General features: G+C 42.7%; 1 protein-coding gene and 1 long non-coding RNA gene across 3 annotated transcripts in view; one reads left to right on the top strand and one right to left on the bottom strand.

Moving 5' to 3' along the window:
- Positions 1-16,474, bottom strand: part of st6gal1 (ST6 beta-galactosamide alpha-2,6-sialyltranferase 1) — a 160,048-nt gene that overhangs the window by 119,455 nt on the left and 24,119 nt on the right. For both annotated transcript variants that reach the window (XM_021563263.3, XM_021563264.3), the window contains exons 3-4: positions 10,320-10,526; positions 9,746-10,120 (exon numbers count right to left, since the gene is read on the bottom strand). In XM_021563263.3, coding sequence (XP_021418938.1) covers positions 9,746-10,120; positions 10,320-10,526 — 582 coding nt within the window. The remainder of the gene's footprint in view (positions 1-9,745; positions 10,121-10,319; positions 10,527-16,474) is intronic.
- LOC149977927 (uncharacterized) lies at positions 4,983-12,579 on the top strand. The gene is made up of 2 exons (XR_016486701.1): positions 4,983-6,848; positions 9,773-12,579. It is a non-coding gene; the product is annotated as an uncharacterized LOC149977927 (long non-coding RNA).

The following is a 16,474-nucleotide window of genomic DNA, read 5'->3' on the forward strand; positions in this document are numbered from 1 at the left end:
ACTGGATGCAGTCTATCACAGTGCCATCTGTTTTGTTACCAAATCACCTTATACCACCCACCACTGCGACCTGTATGCTCTAGTCGGCTGGCCCTCGCTACATATTCATCGCCAGACCCACTGGCTCCAGGTCATCTATAAGTCTATGCTAGGTAAAGCTCTGCCTTATCTCAGTTCACTAGTCACGATAACAACACCCGTTGTACCACACGTTCCAGCAGGTATATCTCACTGATCATCCCCAAAGCCAACACCTCATTTGGCCGCCTTTCCTTCCAGTTCTCTGCTGCCAGTGATGTGAACGAATTGCAAAAATCGCTGATACTGGAGACTTATATTTCCCTCACCAACATTAAACATCAGCTATCTGAGCAGCTAACCGATCGCTGCAGCTGTACATAGTCCATTTGTAAATAGCCCACCCAATCTACCTACCTCATCCCCATACTGTTTTTATTTACTGTTCTGCTCTTTTGCACACCAGTATCTCTACTTGCACATCCTCATCTGCTCATTTATCACTCCAGTGTTAATCTGCAAAATAGTAATTCTTCGCTACTATGGCCTACCTCCTCATGCCTTTTGCACACACTGTATATAGACTTTCTTTTTTCTACTGTGTCATTGACTTGTTTATTGTGATATTGGCTTGTTTATTGTTTATTCCATGTGTAACTCTGTGTTGTTGTCTGTGTCAAACTGCTTTGCTTTATCTTGGCCAGGTCGCAGTTGTAAATGAGAACTTGTTCTCAACTAGCCTACCTGGTTAAATAAAGGTGAAATTTAAAATAAATAACAAACTTCCCGCCACTGTTTCTCTAAAAAAACTGAGGGATGGGGCTCGAAAAATGGAACTATCAAATTCATAGACAGAGCTATCCATGAGCAAAGACTCACTATCCAAGATACAGTGGATCCTCAATTACATGTTTTGAAATTATGCCTTGGGACTTTGTGGTTTTGTACATTACCCTGCGTCACTGCTTCTTTGCTCCAGAACACCACAAGAGGGAGTTAGAGCACTGATTGTGCATTTGGGTCCTAAGGCACTAAATGAATGACAATGAATTGGGCGATATAAACCAAATGGAAAGTGATAATTGTTCACTACTTCAAAATGTAATTTTATTGAACTGAATGATGAGGATGAAGGTGATTGAATATAGAACAATAGTGTAAGAATTGCTATTCCTCTGTTCTGCACACACACCCGAAAAAAACCCACTTGTTTCTACTTGGTCAGAAGGAGCTGTAACTGGACCGTAGCATATTACTTACTAAAACTGTTGTTACACTAAGGTTTTTATTCTAAGAAAAATGAAAATGTTAAATTATATTCCATGATATACAGTATGTGCTGACTGATTATAAGCAGCAAGTGGTGTCTGCAAAATGATCAAGTTGATGGCGCAGGCCTCGGCACCTACATGAAGCTGAGTGACTCACTCATTCATGGCTTTGGATCAAAATAAGTACCAACATTCTTCCTGATAGTCTGGAAGTGAAAAATAGAAAATAGAAGTGATTATAAAAGTCACGACTCTACAATTGATCACTAGTATTGGTCTCAAATGAGCACGGTCTGTGAAGAGCGATTAACTAAAATAAGCGGAGAGAATAGGCGGAGAGCGACCTGTTTAAATTATTTGAGAAAAGAATATTCAATTTTAGTTGGAATAGCAAGCCATATAAAATTAAAAGGGCATATTGTCTTCTTCTACACCTGCATTGCTTGCTGTTTGGCATTTTAGGCTGGGTTTCTGTACAGCACTTTGAGATATCAGCTGATGTAATAAGGGCTTTATAAATCAATTTGATTTGATATTGTCTCACCCTGTGTTCAAGAATAGCCTTTTTCCCTTTATTCAGATTTTAACTGCTCATTTTAGGGTATTTGGAAATGAAATAATATCTAAAATATATATATTTTTTAAACAAGGACTTGAAATTGAGATTGTGTACTCCGCAAACAACGTTTCCAGTCTGAGAATGAGAACGGTAAATGACTGTAATTAATACATTAATTCAATATATTGGAATACAAAAGAAGCCATCCATCCATTATGGTCATTAGCAGGACAATCGACTCTTTCCAAGGAGGAGGGTAGGGGGAGAACAGTATCGTCAATATCTCAAGCCAAAATATCTTGATGGCCTTCACCAGTTCATATTTGCTTGTACTGTAGGCTTGGCAGAGTTAGGGATTAATGTTTTCAGTTGATGCCAAACGAGTTCCATCGTGTTTAACAAACAAGTTCGGCGACTCCTGTGGCGGGCCGGGCGCAGTGCGCGCTAACCAAGGTTGCCAGGTGCACGGTGTAGCCTCCGACACATTGGTGCGGCTGGCTTCCGGGTTGGATGCGCGTTGTGTTAAGAAGTAGTGCGGCTGGTTGGGTTGTGTATCGGAGGACGCATGACTTTCAACCTTCGTCTCTCCCGAGCCCGTACGGGAGTTGTAGCGATGAGACAAGATAGTAGCTACTACAACAATTGGATACCACGAAATTGGGAGAAAAAGGGGTAAAAATTTAAAAAATAAAAAAATAAAAAAAGTTCGATCGGATTTAAGTCAGGAGACCTACATGTAGAGATTCAAAAAATATTTGTAGATATACTGTAGGCCTACCGTAGGCATTGTAGGTCTTTTATTTATTTATGTTAATTTTACCTTTATTTTACTACATAAAGGTCTACTTTGCTGGCATCTTGACCCAGTTTATTACTCACTTGCAATGCAAACCCGGGTGGCCGTGTGTTTTGGTCCGAGCAGACCCTTTTCCGGCTTACAGACAGTTTCATTAGCCAGCTTCTTTCTATGGTGCTATCCGTTCCAGGGTTAGGACTGTAACCACCGGAGGACTTGAAAATGAACAGGAGCTGAGAGGATCACCAAAACTAAAGGTATTTTGGTTTCAGTGCATTTTCTTTAAAAAAAACGTGAATGTGTTTTTGCATAGCATTCGCTCCTTAAAGCGAGTGTGTGGAGTTGGCTCTGGTCTGAAACCTGGTTCCGCCAACCACCCCGTTGCTCCACCCCGAAAAGTTTTTGGGGGCTGCCTCTCGTGCTTGCGTCGTGGTTGCGAACCCCGGAGTCGTCGTTGATCCTCCTTTGCTGCTTCCGTCTGCTTCCATGGCAGGCCTTCGTATCTCTCCAAGACTTCCTCCCAAGTCCAGGATATTCGCTCCTCAACCTCCTCTAAAGACCAGGATGCCATCTCCTCCCGGGCACGCTGCTTGGTCCAGTCGTGGTGGGATCTTCTGTCACGATCGTTATAAGGAGTGGACCAAGATGCAGCGTGGTATGTTTCCATCCTCTTTGTTTTAGGAAGAAAAACTCAAAGACAAAAACAATAAAGCGTAAAACGAAACGTGAAGCTCAAAGTAGTGCTCGCAGGCAACTATACCAAGACAAGATCCCACAAAGCACAATGCGGAAATGGCTACCTAAATATGATCCCTAGACAACGATAAACAGCTGCCTCTGATTGGGAACCATACCAGGCCAACATAGATATATAATTTACCTAGATAACCCACCCTAGTTACTGTCACGCCCCAACCAACACAGAGAATAAACAGCTCTATATGGTCAGGATGTGACAATTATCAACTATTTCAGCACCGTTTTGCGCTACTTTTAGACAAGCAAGACTACTTAATTCACATACTTATTTATTTTTTTATTTTGGAGGGGGGATTTTACCCCTTTTTCTCCCCAATTTCATGGTATCCAATTGTTTTAGTAGCTACTATCTTGTCTCATCGCTACAACTCCGATACACAACCCAACCAAGCTGCACTGCTTCTTAACACAGCGCGCATCCAACCCGGAAGCCAGCTGCACCAATGTGTCGGAGGAAACACCGTGCACCTGGCAACCTTGGTTAGCGTGCACTGTGCCCAGCCCGCCAAAGGAGTCGCTGGAGCGCAATGAGACAAGGATATCCCTACCGGCGAAACCCTCCCTAACCCGCTAGGCCAATTGTGCGTCGCCCCACGGACCTCCTGGTCGCGGACGGTTGCGACAGAGCCTGGGCACGAACCCAGAGTCTCTTGTGGCACAGTTGGCGCTGCAGTACAGCGCTCTTAACCACTGCACCACCCGGGAGGCCCTCTGAACAAACATACATTAAAAAAAACATGTTTTACTGCATTTTAATTGTATAAAAGCCCCTTAGATATTAATTTAGAATCTTCCAAATTTGTATTAGGTATACTACTGTACAAGGACGTTTTATGGATCTGCCAGTATTTTCATTCAGAGATTCCGGTAAGGAATGTGTATGTAGAGGGTAACTTTCTTCACCAGTGGGAGCTGTACAGTTGTGTGATTAGCCTACCAGTTGGTGTAAATTTAATGTTAAATTCCTCTCAAGCGAATTTTCTCTTCACTATCACAATATTAAAAACTTTCAAACGCATTCATTAATTAAATCGCTTTAGCCGACATGTTGTGGTTCATCTGATGAAGGATTGCCTCGATCTATAAGCCCAGGACGATAGTAAAACGGGCAATAAGATACACTACAAGAATGGGAACGCATATATAACCGTAGAAAACAGTTGCAGGTCGGAGGGCCATCTAAAAAGTGCAGAACGGAAGGCCATCCAACAAAACAGACCAATGAAGCACAGGGTAAACGGCTGGAGTATCTATGCCTCTCTGAGGACTGGGTAGGGTAGGGGGCCCACGCTCTCCACTTCCCACTTCCGTTGGCGCTGGGTTCTGGGCCGGGAGGGTCGGAAGGGTAGCTTCGGCTCTCGCATGAGCTCGGATCCCTGTATCTCCATGTTGCCTGGGTTGCGCCGACCGGCTCCACCCCCCCCCCCTTTCCCCGTTAGGCACAGCCGCATGGCGCACCCACTTACCCGTTAGGCACGGCCACATGGCGCATCCCCAATATCAAGGTCCACATGGCCCTATTTATATAATGAATATGAATTTGGAGGGCAGAAATTATTAAATATTAAAGCATTAGACCTCTCACTAAAGGCGTCAATCATACAAAAGTTATACTTATGTCCAAACTGGTTGGAGATTAGAAGAGTACATGGCCATAAAGGCTAGATCATTTTTCAAGCTGTTCAAACATTGATAGATGACCAGCATGGTCAAATAATATAAAGAGTGGTTATAGAGGGTGCAACAGGTCAGCACCTTAGGAGTAAATGCCAGTTGGCTTTTCATAGCCGACCATTCGGAGGTCAAGACAGCAAGAGCGTATGTGTGTGAGAGAGAGAGGATCGAAACACACACAGTAACACGTGCAATAAAGCAATAAGAATGTCAGTTTAATATGCAGCGCAGACCACCTCTTATTACCCTTCTCAGAGTTTTAAGAATTGAGTGTGTTCAATTATTTGTGACATTGTGGCATTTAAAGCATATTGAAGTTAGAAGCAATAGGATTTGAAACAATAGTTTACCCGCCGTGGTCAACTATTTCAGCACTGTTTCGTGCTCCTCTGAGACAAGCATGGGAACTGGTTTTAATAAGTCAATGAGATTTTTATTTTCACTGAATCTCCGTTTGGGTATTGGTTAGACTACTGTAGCCTACTGTCATGTTGTACAGGGCCATATTTTCCTGACGGAAACAGCCAATATTGAAGGCTATCAAAAGCTTCTCAAAGATGCCCTATGATGATCAAACTATCACTAACTAGCATTAATGGTAACAATGGCTGACAATTAAATAACATGCCATAGAATTCTGCGGCAGCCCCCAACTTTTACAGGAAGAACCACTGTACCAACATTACAATTTTAACCATGTTTTGAGGCTATACAGTGTGTGTTTACATTTACTTTATTTACAAACATTGGAGTAAAACAAGCTTATATTTGGGGTTCTGATGGGATACGACAGTTGAACTAAGCTCATGAGGCATTTATAAATTATAATCTTCAAAAATCAATTGGGCAAAAATGTATGTAGCTACTGCAGATTGCCTCTTTAAAAAGAACCATGATGAAACCTGTACGAAATGTTATGCTGAAGTACTGAAATTCCCACAGAAGAGTGTTTTTTATACATTTTCTTGGAACAATTTGAGAATATGACTTTAAAGCAGAGGTGTCAAACTCATTCCACGAGGGACGAGTGTGGGTTTTTGTTTTTTCCTTTGAATTAAGACTTAGACAACCAGGGGAGGGGAGTTCCTTACTAATTAGTGACCTTAATTCATCAATCAAGTACAAGGGTGGAGCGAAAACCTGCAGACAGTCGGCCCTTCCTGGAATGAGTTTGAACCCTGCGTTTTTACTCACCAAAGTAACAACTCAGTGTGGTCAAACTTAGCTGCAGTGACTACTTCTAGCTAGCATGAGGACAAAAATTATTGTTTTAAACAAGCCTGATGGTAGGGTCGGTATCTCCTGGCAGCTCTGACTTCTCCTGCACCACCGGCAGACTTGCTTGTGGATCAAAAGAAAAGTGGAAAATCTGCATACTCTAATTGCTTAGTACCTCACCTGTTCTTATTTGTTTTTCATCCTCCAATTTGCTTGGTCAACTTTTCATCCTGTTCTCTTTTGAAGTAGGCTACCAGCGTTTTCCAACCCTGGCTTAGTACTAGCGCGGTACAGTAGTTGAATGACTGTGCTGCTGTGATCATTTCCATCTGCTGGAGCCTTCTTCCGATCACTGTCTTATTGTTCACTCTTCCCCTCGTCTCCTGTACCCAACGCCGCCTCTGGATTATTGCCTCTGGAATCTATCGATTTTGGATTTACCTCACTATATCGCTATTGGATTAGCTGACTCTCCCTCGGCCGTTGGAATATCCTCTCCCTCTGAAGTGCCCCTTCTTGGCCCTTCTTTGGTAGCTAACTTAGCCATCAATCGGTAAGTCTCTGCTCTCTCTACTTTATATCTGCTGGCATTTTTTTGTGTTCTGTGGTTCCTGCCCCTGTAGACTAGTTGGTGTTATTCTCTGGCTTACTACTTAGCTATATCACAAAAGTGAGTACACCCCTCACATTTTTGTAAATATTTGAGTATATCTTTTCATGTGACAACACTTGTATAACAGTGTAAATTTGCTGTCCCCTCAAAATAACTCAACACACAGCCATTAATGTCTAAACCGCTAGCAACAAAAGTGAGTACACCCCTAAGTGAAAATGTCCAAATTGGGCCCAAAGTGTCAATATTTTGTGTGGCCACCATCATTTTCCAGCACTGCCTTAACCCTCTTGGGCATGGAGTTTACCAGAGCTTAACAGGTTGCCACTGGAGTCCTCTTCCACTCCTCCATGACGACATCACGGAGCTGGTGGATGTTAGAGACCTTGCACTCCTCCACCTTCCGTTTGAGGTTGCTCCACAGATGCTCAATAGGGTTTAGGTCTGGAGACATGCTTGGCCAGTCCATTACCTTTACCCTCAGCTTCTTTAGCAAGGCAGTGGTCATCGTGGAGGTGTGTTTGGGGTCGTTATCATGTTGGAATACTGCCCTGCGGCCCAGTCTCCAAAGGGAGGGGATCATGCTCTGCTTCAGTATGTCTCAGTACGTTGGCATTCATGATTCCCTCAATGAACTGTAGCTCCCCAGTGCCAGCAGCACTCATGCAGCCCCAGACCATGACACTCCCACCACCATGCTTGACTGTAGGCAAGACACACTTGTCTTTGTACTCCTCACCTGGTTGCCGCCACACACATCTGAACCACATCTGAACCAAATACGTTTATCTTGGTCTCATCAGACCACAGGACATGGTTCCAGTAATCCATGTCCTTAGTCTGCTTGTCTTCAGCAAACTGTTTGCAGGCTTTCTTGTGCATCATCTTTAGAAGAGTGTTGAATATTGAACTTCCAGTGACCAGTCAGTATTAGGGAGTGTGAGAGCGATGACACCAAATTTAACACACCTGCTCCCCATTTACACCTGAGACCTTGTAACACTAACGAGTCACATGACACCGGGGAGGGAAAATGGCTAATTGGGCCCAATTTGGACATTTTCACTTAGGGGTGTACCGTAATTTCCGGACTATAAGCCGCTACTTTATTCCCACGCTTTGAACCTCGTGGTTTATACAATGACGTGGCTAATTTATGGATTTTTCCCGCTTTCACAAGATTCATGCCGCCAAAAAACTGAGCACCATCACATAATGTGACGTAAATCGAGCGCGCTCAAACTTCCCATCATTCTGATTACGGTAGTAATTTTGTCACCCTCATCATGGCAAAGACACAGAGAAATGCATATGATGCAGCTTTCAAGTTGAAGGCGATCGATCTGGCTGTTGGAAAAGGAAATAGAGATGCTGCACGGGAGCTTGGCCTTAATGAGCCTTAATGATAAGACGTTGGAAACAGCAGCGTGAGGAACTGACTCAGTGCAAAAAATCAACAAAAGCTTTCAGAGGGAAGAAAAGCTGGCCCAAAGTATTTGCAGCCACTCGACATCAGTGTAAATCGTGCATTTAAGGTGGCGCTCCGTGTTCAGTGGGAGGCTTGGATGGGGAGAAATCCTTCACTAAAACGGGCCGCATGTGAAGAGCAACTTATGGTCAAGTCTGCCAGTGGGTCCTGACAGCATGGAGCATTGTCAAAAAATCCACTATCATCAACGGGTTTCGAAAGGCTTGACTGCTGCGTGTTGAAGGGGCAGCATGAGCTCAGCGGGGAATTTGCCTCCGGATGAAAGTGACGAGAGCGACAATGAAAACGATCCAACATCGGATGAAGCAATTCTGAGGCTATTCAACTCCGACACTGAAGGAGATGACTTCAGTGGTTTCATTGCACAGGAGGAGGAAGATAGTGACCAATGACTTTCTTGGTAGGCTACTGTTTACTGCTATTTTTTAAAAATTTTGTTACAAGCCGTGTTTCGTTAAAGCCTATTTATTTTTGTTACAAGACATGTTTCGTTTAAAGGCTGTGTAAAGTTAATTTGTTTCAATGTACCGGTAGGCACCTGCGGCTTATTTATGTACAAAATACATATGTTTTAATAATTCAGTGGGTGCGGTTTATATTCAGGTGCGCTTAATAGTCCATAAATTACAGTACTCACTTTTGTTGCCAGCGGTTTAGACATTAATGGCTGTGTGTTGAGTTATTTTGAGGGGACAGCAAATTTACACTGTTATACAAGCTGTACACTCACTACTTTACATTGTAGCAAAGTGTCATTTCTTCAGTGTTGTCTCATGAAAAGATATACTCAAATATTTACAAAAATGTGAGGGGTGTACTCAATTTTGTGATATACTGTATGACAACCCTGGTGGTTGGCTAGCTAGGCTAGTTAGCTGGCTAGGCTATCTAGCAGGCTAAAATAACAAACTTTAGCTGGCTTGCTTGTTGGCTAAGATAACTGCATATACTGGTAACATTATTTGATAACTGGTTAGATGGCATTTCGTTTCTCAAACTTTGGCTGTCAGCTAAGTGTTGTTAGCAACTGGTTGATTTACGCAATCAATAAACGTTAGCAGGCTGGTAGTGCTACAATTCGCAGGGTAGTAGGGTTGACATTAGCAGGCTAGTTGGCTAGCAACCTTTGTTTAATTTGAAGTTATTTCTGTTGGAGTTTACATTATAGGGAAAAGGCTGCCTTATAGGCTATTTTTGCGGAGCGTCCTCGGCAAAAACATTTTCCAGCATGACATTGACATTCCTTCAGAATTCTGATTGGTTTTAAGTTCCTTTTAGGAAACGTTCTGTTAAAGTAATACACGCTATGTGCTAGCTGGACTCTTTCTCTCTTCTCTATCCCCCTCACCTGATAGTTCTGCACCACTTTCCTCAGCCTCTTCCCCAGCATGCTACTGGACATCTCGTCGTCCCAGACCTCCCCCAGAGCTCTGTGAGGACCAAAAAATTCTGCGTCCCCGACTGTTCCACTAAGCTCCCCCCGGCGACGGCCCCCAAACAGGGTCTCCATGGCCCGCCTGAAGGGGCGCGGCAAGAGCCAGGCGAAGAATCCCGATGACTCTCGCTCTCTCTTGGGGTGTTTGGGGTGTGTCTCCTTAGCTGTGACTTCCTGTGTGTGGTTTGGGGAGGAGAGGACTGGGATTGGACGGTGGGCGTTGCCAGGGATGACGCCGGGGAGCTTCTGGGGGTCGAGGTACATGGGCTTGGCCCCACCTCTCAGCACCTGTGGAAGAAGAAGATTACATGAAATAGAAGAATGGATAGATTCTATTGTATGATACAGTGTGAGGATTCATGAGCCTATGGCTTTGAGTATGTCCGATGGGTTTAAAAGTAGTGCACTAAATTGGGAATAGGCCATTTCGGACATGCTCATGTTCTGCTGATGATGCTCCCTGACCACTCTAGACAGACAAACAGACCTTGATGATGGAGTGTGCCCGGGGCTGGGCGCGGGTCCGTGCCCGCACCCCGAAGATAGCATCGGTGACGGGTACGCTGTTCTCGGCGCAGAGGGCATAGAGCATTGCCATGGAGATGCAGAAGAGGCCCATACATAGCGCCCCGCGACGAGCCCGGCGACGTAGACGCCACAGCAAGCTGACGCGGTCCATCGCTGCCCCGGGGTACTGGAGAGGCGGTTGGGTGGATGTAGAGAGGGGAAGAAGAGGTGGAGAGGATGCAGGGGGTTCGATGGAGAGAGGGGGAGAGGTAAGAGAGAAAGGGGTGCCGAAGGAGGGGTAGAGAGGAGGGGTGAGAAAGTGAGGAATTGAGGGTTGGAAAGAGAACGGCAAAGAGGTAGGGAGAGAGGAGAGAAGGGGGAGAGGGTGGGGGTTAGAGTGATGAGATGACAGTATGAGCCTTCCGACGACAAATTGCTTACTTCCAACATCCCATGGCAACGCAAACAAGACAATACTGTATCACAGGAGGATAACATCAAAAGATCAGACAAGCAGAAATACAACTACAGAATGCTGTATCTACATGGACAAAATGCATATTTTGATGACTCACCCCTTTTCACCTACAGTATGCTGTATATTCCCACTGTATGGGAAAACACATTTGGAACTCTCCGTTTTCATCTACAGTACAAGAGTGGGCCTGCCCTTTCTACACAGTGCTATATTAACATAACAAACAGACATGTTTTGTGTTAAATCCTGTGAGTTAGGTTGATACAGAAAAGAGGGATGAGAGAGGAAAGAAGGGTCAGAATAGAAAGAAGGATAACAATGAGGTGCAGCGATGAAAGAAGTAGAGCCTCGTCACTAAGACTGCCTATAGCCAATCGGGCCAAGCGAAGGATGGACACTGGAGAAGGTGGGAGTGGAGGTAGTAGAGGCTGATCTACAGAGAGAGGCGGGTTGAAGGAAGGAGGGAGAGAGAGGGAATGGCCAGGGAGGAAAAGAGAAAGAGCTTGATTCAGACAGACCTATGAAAAAAATCTGAGATGAGATGGAATGATGGGGGGAGAGAGTAAGGGCAAGACAGTAACCAAGGGAGAATAAAGTCAGAGAGATGGGGAGGGGTAGCTGTGAGTTGACCTTTAAACAAGTGAAGAAGCTGGACTGGACCCAGAGAAGGAGGAAAACCCCATTTCACTCTCTGAAAGACAGGACAGAGGGGGAGAGAGGGGCTGCATTCTGATTCAAGATGGTGTTTGATGCCACATTTTCCGGGGAGAGGCTGCCCGGAGGCTACTCCAGCTCTGGCAGGACTCCCGCAGTGAGGCAACTGCACATGGGGACAAAGATCGTACTTTTGGAGAAATGTCCTCTGGTCTGATGAAACAAAAATAGAACTGTTTGGCCATAATGACCATCGTTATGTTTGGAGGAAAAAGGGGGATGCTTGCAAGCTGAAGAACACCATCCCAACCGTGAAGCACGGAGGGACTGGTGCACATCACAAAATAGATGGCATCATGAGATAGGAAAATGATGTGCATATATTGAAGCAACATCTCAAGACATGTCAGGAAGTTAAAGCTCGGTCACAAATGGGTCTTCCAAATGGACAATGACCCCAAGTATACTTCCATAAAATGGCTTAAGGGCAACAAAGTTAAGATATTGGAGTGGCCATCACAAAGCCCTGACCTCAATCCTATTGAAAATTTGTGGGCTGAACTGAAAATGCGTGTGCAAGCAAGGATGCCTACAAACCAGTTACACCAGCTCTGTCAGGAGGAATGGGCCAAAATTCACCCAACGTATTGTGGGAAGCTTGTGGAAGGCTACCTGAAATGTTTGACCCAAGTTAAACAATTATAGCCAATGCTACCAAATACTAATTGAGTGTATGTAAACTTCTGACCAACTGGGAATGTGATGAAAGAAATAAAAGCTTAAATAAATAATTCTCTCTACTATTTTTATGACATTTCACATTCTTAAAATAAAGTGGTGGTCCTACCTGACCTAAACCAGGTAATTTTTACTAGGATTAAATGGCAGGAATTGTGGCTAAAGTGTATTTAAACTTCCATCTTCAACTGTAAATAACGTTTTACTATTTCTCTATTTTATATTTTTATTTTAAGTATTTAGATTATTTTTGTATAATAAAAAATGCTTTACAAATGTAATTTATTATATTTATTGAATTAGCTTTTTTGAATAGTGCTGCTGAACATTTTATTAAAGAGACGATGTTGCAGTAGCCCTGTTTAAACTCTATGAGGCTGTTTCTTGAACTCATCTAATGTAAATCTGATCTTTCATCAGAGAGAGCGAGAGGGAGAAGGAAACAGTGAGGGAGAAAGAACGAGAGAGACAGAGAGCTGAGGAGACGAATGGTTGTTGTTACTCGGTCAAAGCTGGACTAGACTTTAGAGAGAAGATCCCACACACGATCAGAATAGCGTTCAATTTTTGACAAGCACACACACACACTCACACATTTAATGGCACCAGAGGAGAGGCTGGTTGGAAAGCAATTCTGAGAATCTGGATTAGTATGGACACAAGCGTCTCAGAGAAAATCATTGGCAAAACTGCAGCCCTGCATAAATCAATCTGAGTTAGAGTATATATTATATATGAGAGAGAGAGACATGGAGAGACTAATTAAAGAGTTAATGAAATGGGAGCAGGTGGAGATCGATGGTGAGCCTTTAACATTGTGTGTTTGTACCATCATGGAACTTCCTGCTTACTTGTTATCGTACACAGACACATTGGCTGAGCTAAAGCTACATGGAACTGTAGGGAACCTTTGAAATCAATATGTTCATGTTACATTATTTATCTGCTGTAGTGAACAGGCACCCTTGCCCAGAGCAGAGCCACAGGCTTAGTAGGCCTGCATCACAAATTGCACCATATGGGCCGAGCTCAAAAGTAGTGCACTAAATAGGGAATAGAGTGTAATTTGGGATGCAGATCCAGTAGCTAATAGTGGTCACACTCTCTCAGCCATCCTCACATTCACAATGTACAATGTACATCCAGTGTATAGGCCTACTCCAGCCAACCCACTGAACTGGTAACACAGTTACAGGCTTAATGGCTATAGCTGTGTAATGGCTTCCTATTCCCTACAGTGCAATACTTTAAAAATGTCACAAGGAAGCGAAATGGCACAAAGAACAATGCTTCAGACTGACCAATAAGAAAAATCTAAACAGAAACGAGATGTAGTGACGGAGAGAGAAAGTAGAGCAGGACCAGACAGAGAGAAAGAGAGAATACAGTCTGAGAGATGGGGGAGTGGTAGCTGTGAGTTGGCCTTTAACACTAGAACCGCCTGGGCTTTCAGCCAATAAGTACCCGATAGAGAATCTTGAGAACTTTGCCAGGCGTCTCCTTTAGCATATGCATCAGATGCATATCAACCCGCAAGATACAGCAAACATAAGCACCAGCACTTGATAAATAGTGCATAAACTATCATAAAGGATTAATTGGATGAAGAAATATTTGTGGAAATCTATACATTTAAAAAATGAACAACAAAGGTTGTTTGTTTAGATAGAGTCAATGATATGTTTTGTATAAATCTACAAAGTCCTAGAATAAATGCAGGCCTATATCCTATTTTTGTTTTCCCTTACAATAAAAACATTACAGTGTAATCCATTTGATCAACTTTATTTGTAGATTCGATTAGTAATATAGTTATAGTAATTAATAAAGCCCAGTTACAGTTTCTTTTGACAAAGTAGAAACTGAAAAGATAATAATAATATAACCAGCCAGGTCACAGGTGAAATTACTTTATTCCTAAACAAAACCACCTGGACAATTGTAAAGGATGAATTGCATAAAGAAATATTAGTGGAAAAATATTAATGGCAAGATATAACAACTGGCATTTGTTGATTGTATGGGATAATTGTGCCCTTATACCAGTGCCTTTACGCATTAATCAATCTCGTCTTCTCTTTATGCTTGGGTCCACAGTCAGCACACAGCTTTGGGGCTTTGTGTGAGCAAGCCCTACAAACAAATCAGTTGCACTGCACACAGGTTTCATAGGCCTTTTTTCCTGTATACCTGCCGCAGGTGTTGCATCATTTCTCTGAAGGTCCATCCCATACCCATCAGACCAAAATGACTCCAAATCCATGCTCTTTCATCTGTTTACAACGTCGATTTCAAGCTCAATATCTGATCCTCCATCCGACTCAAACTCATCTAAATTCTGCAGCATTTAGTTTGGCTTGTCATTGTGAACTACACACATAGTGTTGTACTCAGTGTCTTATTTGGCTCTCTGAGGGGAATTTTTTTACCATTTCTAGCCTTTCATTATAAAATAATTAGACCGCCCACAATGCCCACAATTCTTCATTATTACACTATTGTTCTAAATGTATTTATTTATAGGGGACAATGCACATTAATCAACATCAATTTACAATAATGCAACATCCATGTAAATGTGCCGGGGTTAGCCAAAAGCTAATTTGCACCAATAGCCCCTGGGCAGGTAACGGCAATTACACAGCCACAATGCAAATACTCACCAAAGCAATACAAAAACATTACATCCAATAATATATCATTCTAACAACAACTTATTCATAATAAAAAAAATATCATCAACTGTTGTCTTACCTATGAGGAACCACAGATGACATGTGTATAGGTTTGGATGGATTTGAGCCATGTTTTCAATTTACATTTAAAAGTACAATAATCAGTGCAGCTTCTCAAGTCCATGGGCATTAGATTCCAGTATATTGTAGTTCTAACAGAGAAGGCCGATCGACCGATTTTACTGTGTTGAAAAGGGACAACACAATCCCCTCTAGTTGCTGCACTTGTTATCCTGGAGGGGCTTTCCATGAGCATGCTATGCCGGCATAGGGGTGGATTGGTAAGACCATGCAAGATCCTAAAGACAAAGCTTGCATCTACATACTGCTTAAAGCTATCCAGATGATATCAATGATTTTTGTGAATGATGTGACAATGGTGGTAACTGTTTGGTTTGTTTGTAGAGTGATTCAATGGGTGTCAGAGTAGTAGCTCCTGCTTGTGACCAGCATGTGAGGCAATATCTCAGACGTAAGAAGATCATAACATGCATATATTGATCATAACATGCATTCCAGAGGAAGTCTTATAAACCAAAAGTTGGATGGCCTAAACTTGACAATGTTAACCACCTTCTTCACCCGTTTCTTCAATGTCAAGTTGGAGTCCAAAATTATGCAGAGATACTTGAAGTTAGACACAACTTTCAGAATCTCCCAATTAACAAGAACAGCTGGTTGCGAAGAATCAATTGATTTCTTAGAGAAGTACATACAAACAGTCTTGTCGATATTTAAATGCAGGCAAGAATCAGTCATCCATTTAGAAATGTGTACCATAATGTAGCTTCAGTTAACTTGTTAACAACTTGTTGCCTATTTTTTGAGTGAACATACATTTTGAGTGTATCGTCTGCATACATCTGCATGTAAAAAAAATTTTGTCACATACACATGGTTAGCAGATGTAATTGCGAGTGTAGCGAAATGCTTGTGCTTCTAGTTCCAACAGTGCAGCAATATCTAACAAGTAATGTCTAACAATTCCACAACAGATACCTAATACACACAAATCTAAGTAAAGGAATGGAATAAGAATATATAAATATATGTATGAGCAATAACAAAGCAGCATAGGCTAAGATGCAATAAATGGTATAGAATACAGTATATACTGTACATATGAGGTGAGTAATGCAAGATATGCCAACAATATTAAAGTGGCATTATTAAAGTGGCCAATGATTTCAAGTCAAATCAAATCAAATTGTATTACTCACATGCGCCGAATACAACAGGTGTACTTTACTTACGAGCCCCTAACCAACAATGCAGGTTAAGAATAAGAAATACAAGTAACAAGTAATTAAAGAGCAGCAGCAAAATAACAATAGCGAGACAATATACAGGGGGGTACCGGTACAGAGTCAATGTGCAGGGGCACCGGTTAGTTGAGGTAATATGCACATGTGGGTAGAGTTATTAAAGTGACTATGAATAGACAGTAACTGGCCTCCTGGGTGGTGCAGTAGTCTAGGGCACTGCAGTGCAGTGTGCCACCAGAGACTCTGGGTTCGAGCCCACACTCTG

This window comes from Oncorhynchus mykiss, chromosome 15 (assembly GCF_057628025.1).
Source record: "Oncorhynchus mykiss isolate SJ-2025 chromosome 15, ASM5762802v1, whole genome shotgun sequence".
Lineage (NCBI taxonomy): Eukaryota > Metazoa > Chordata > Actinopteri > Salmoniformes > Salmonidae > Oncorhynchus > Oncorhynchus mykiss.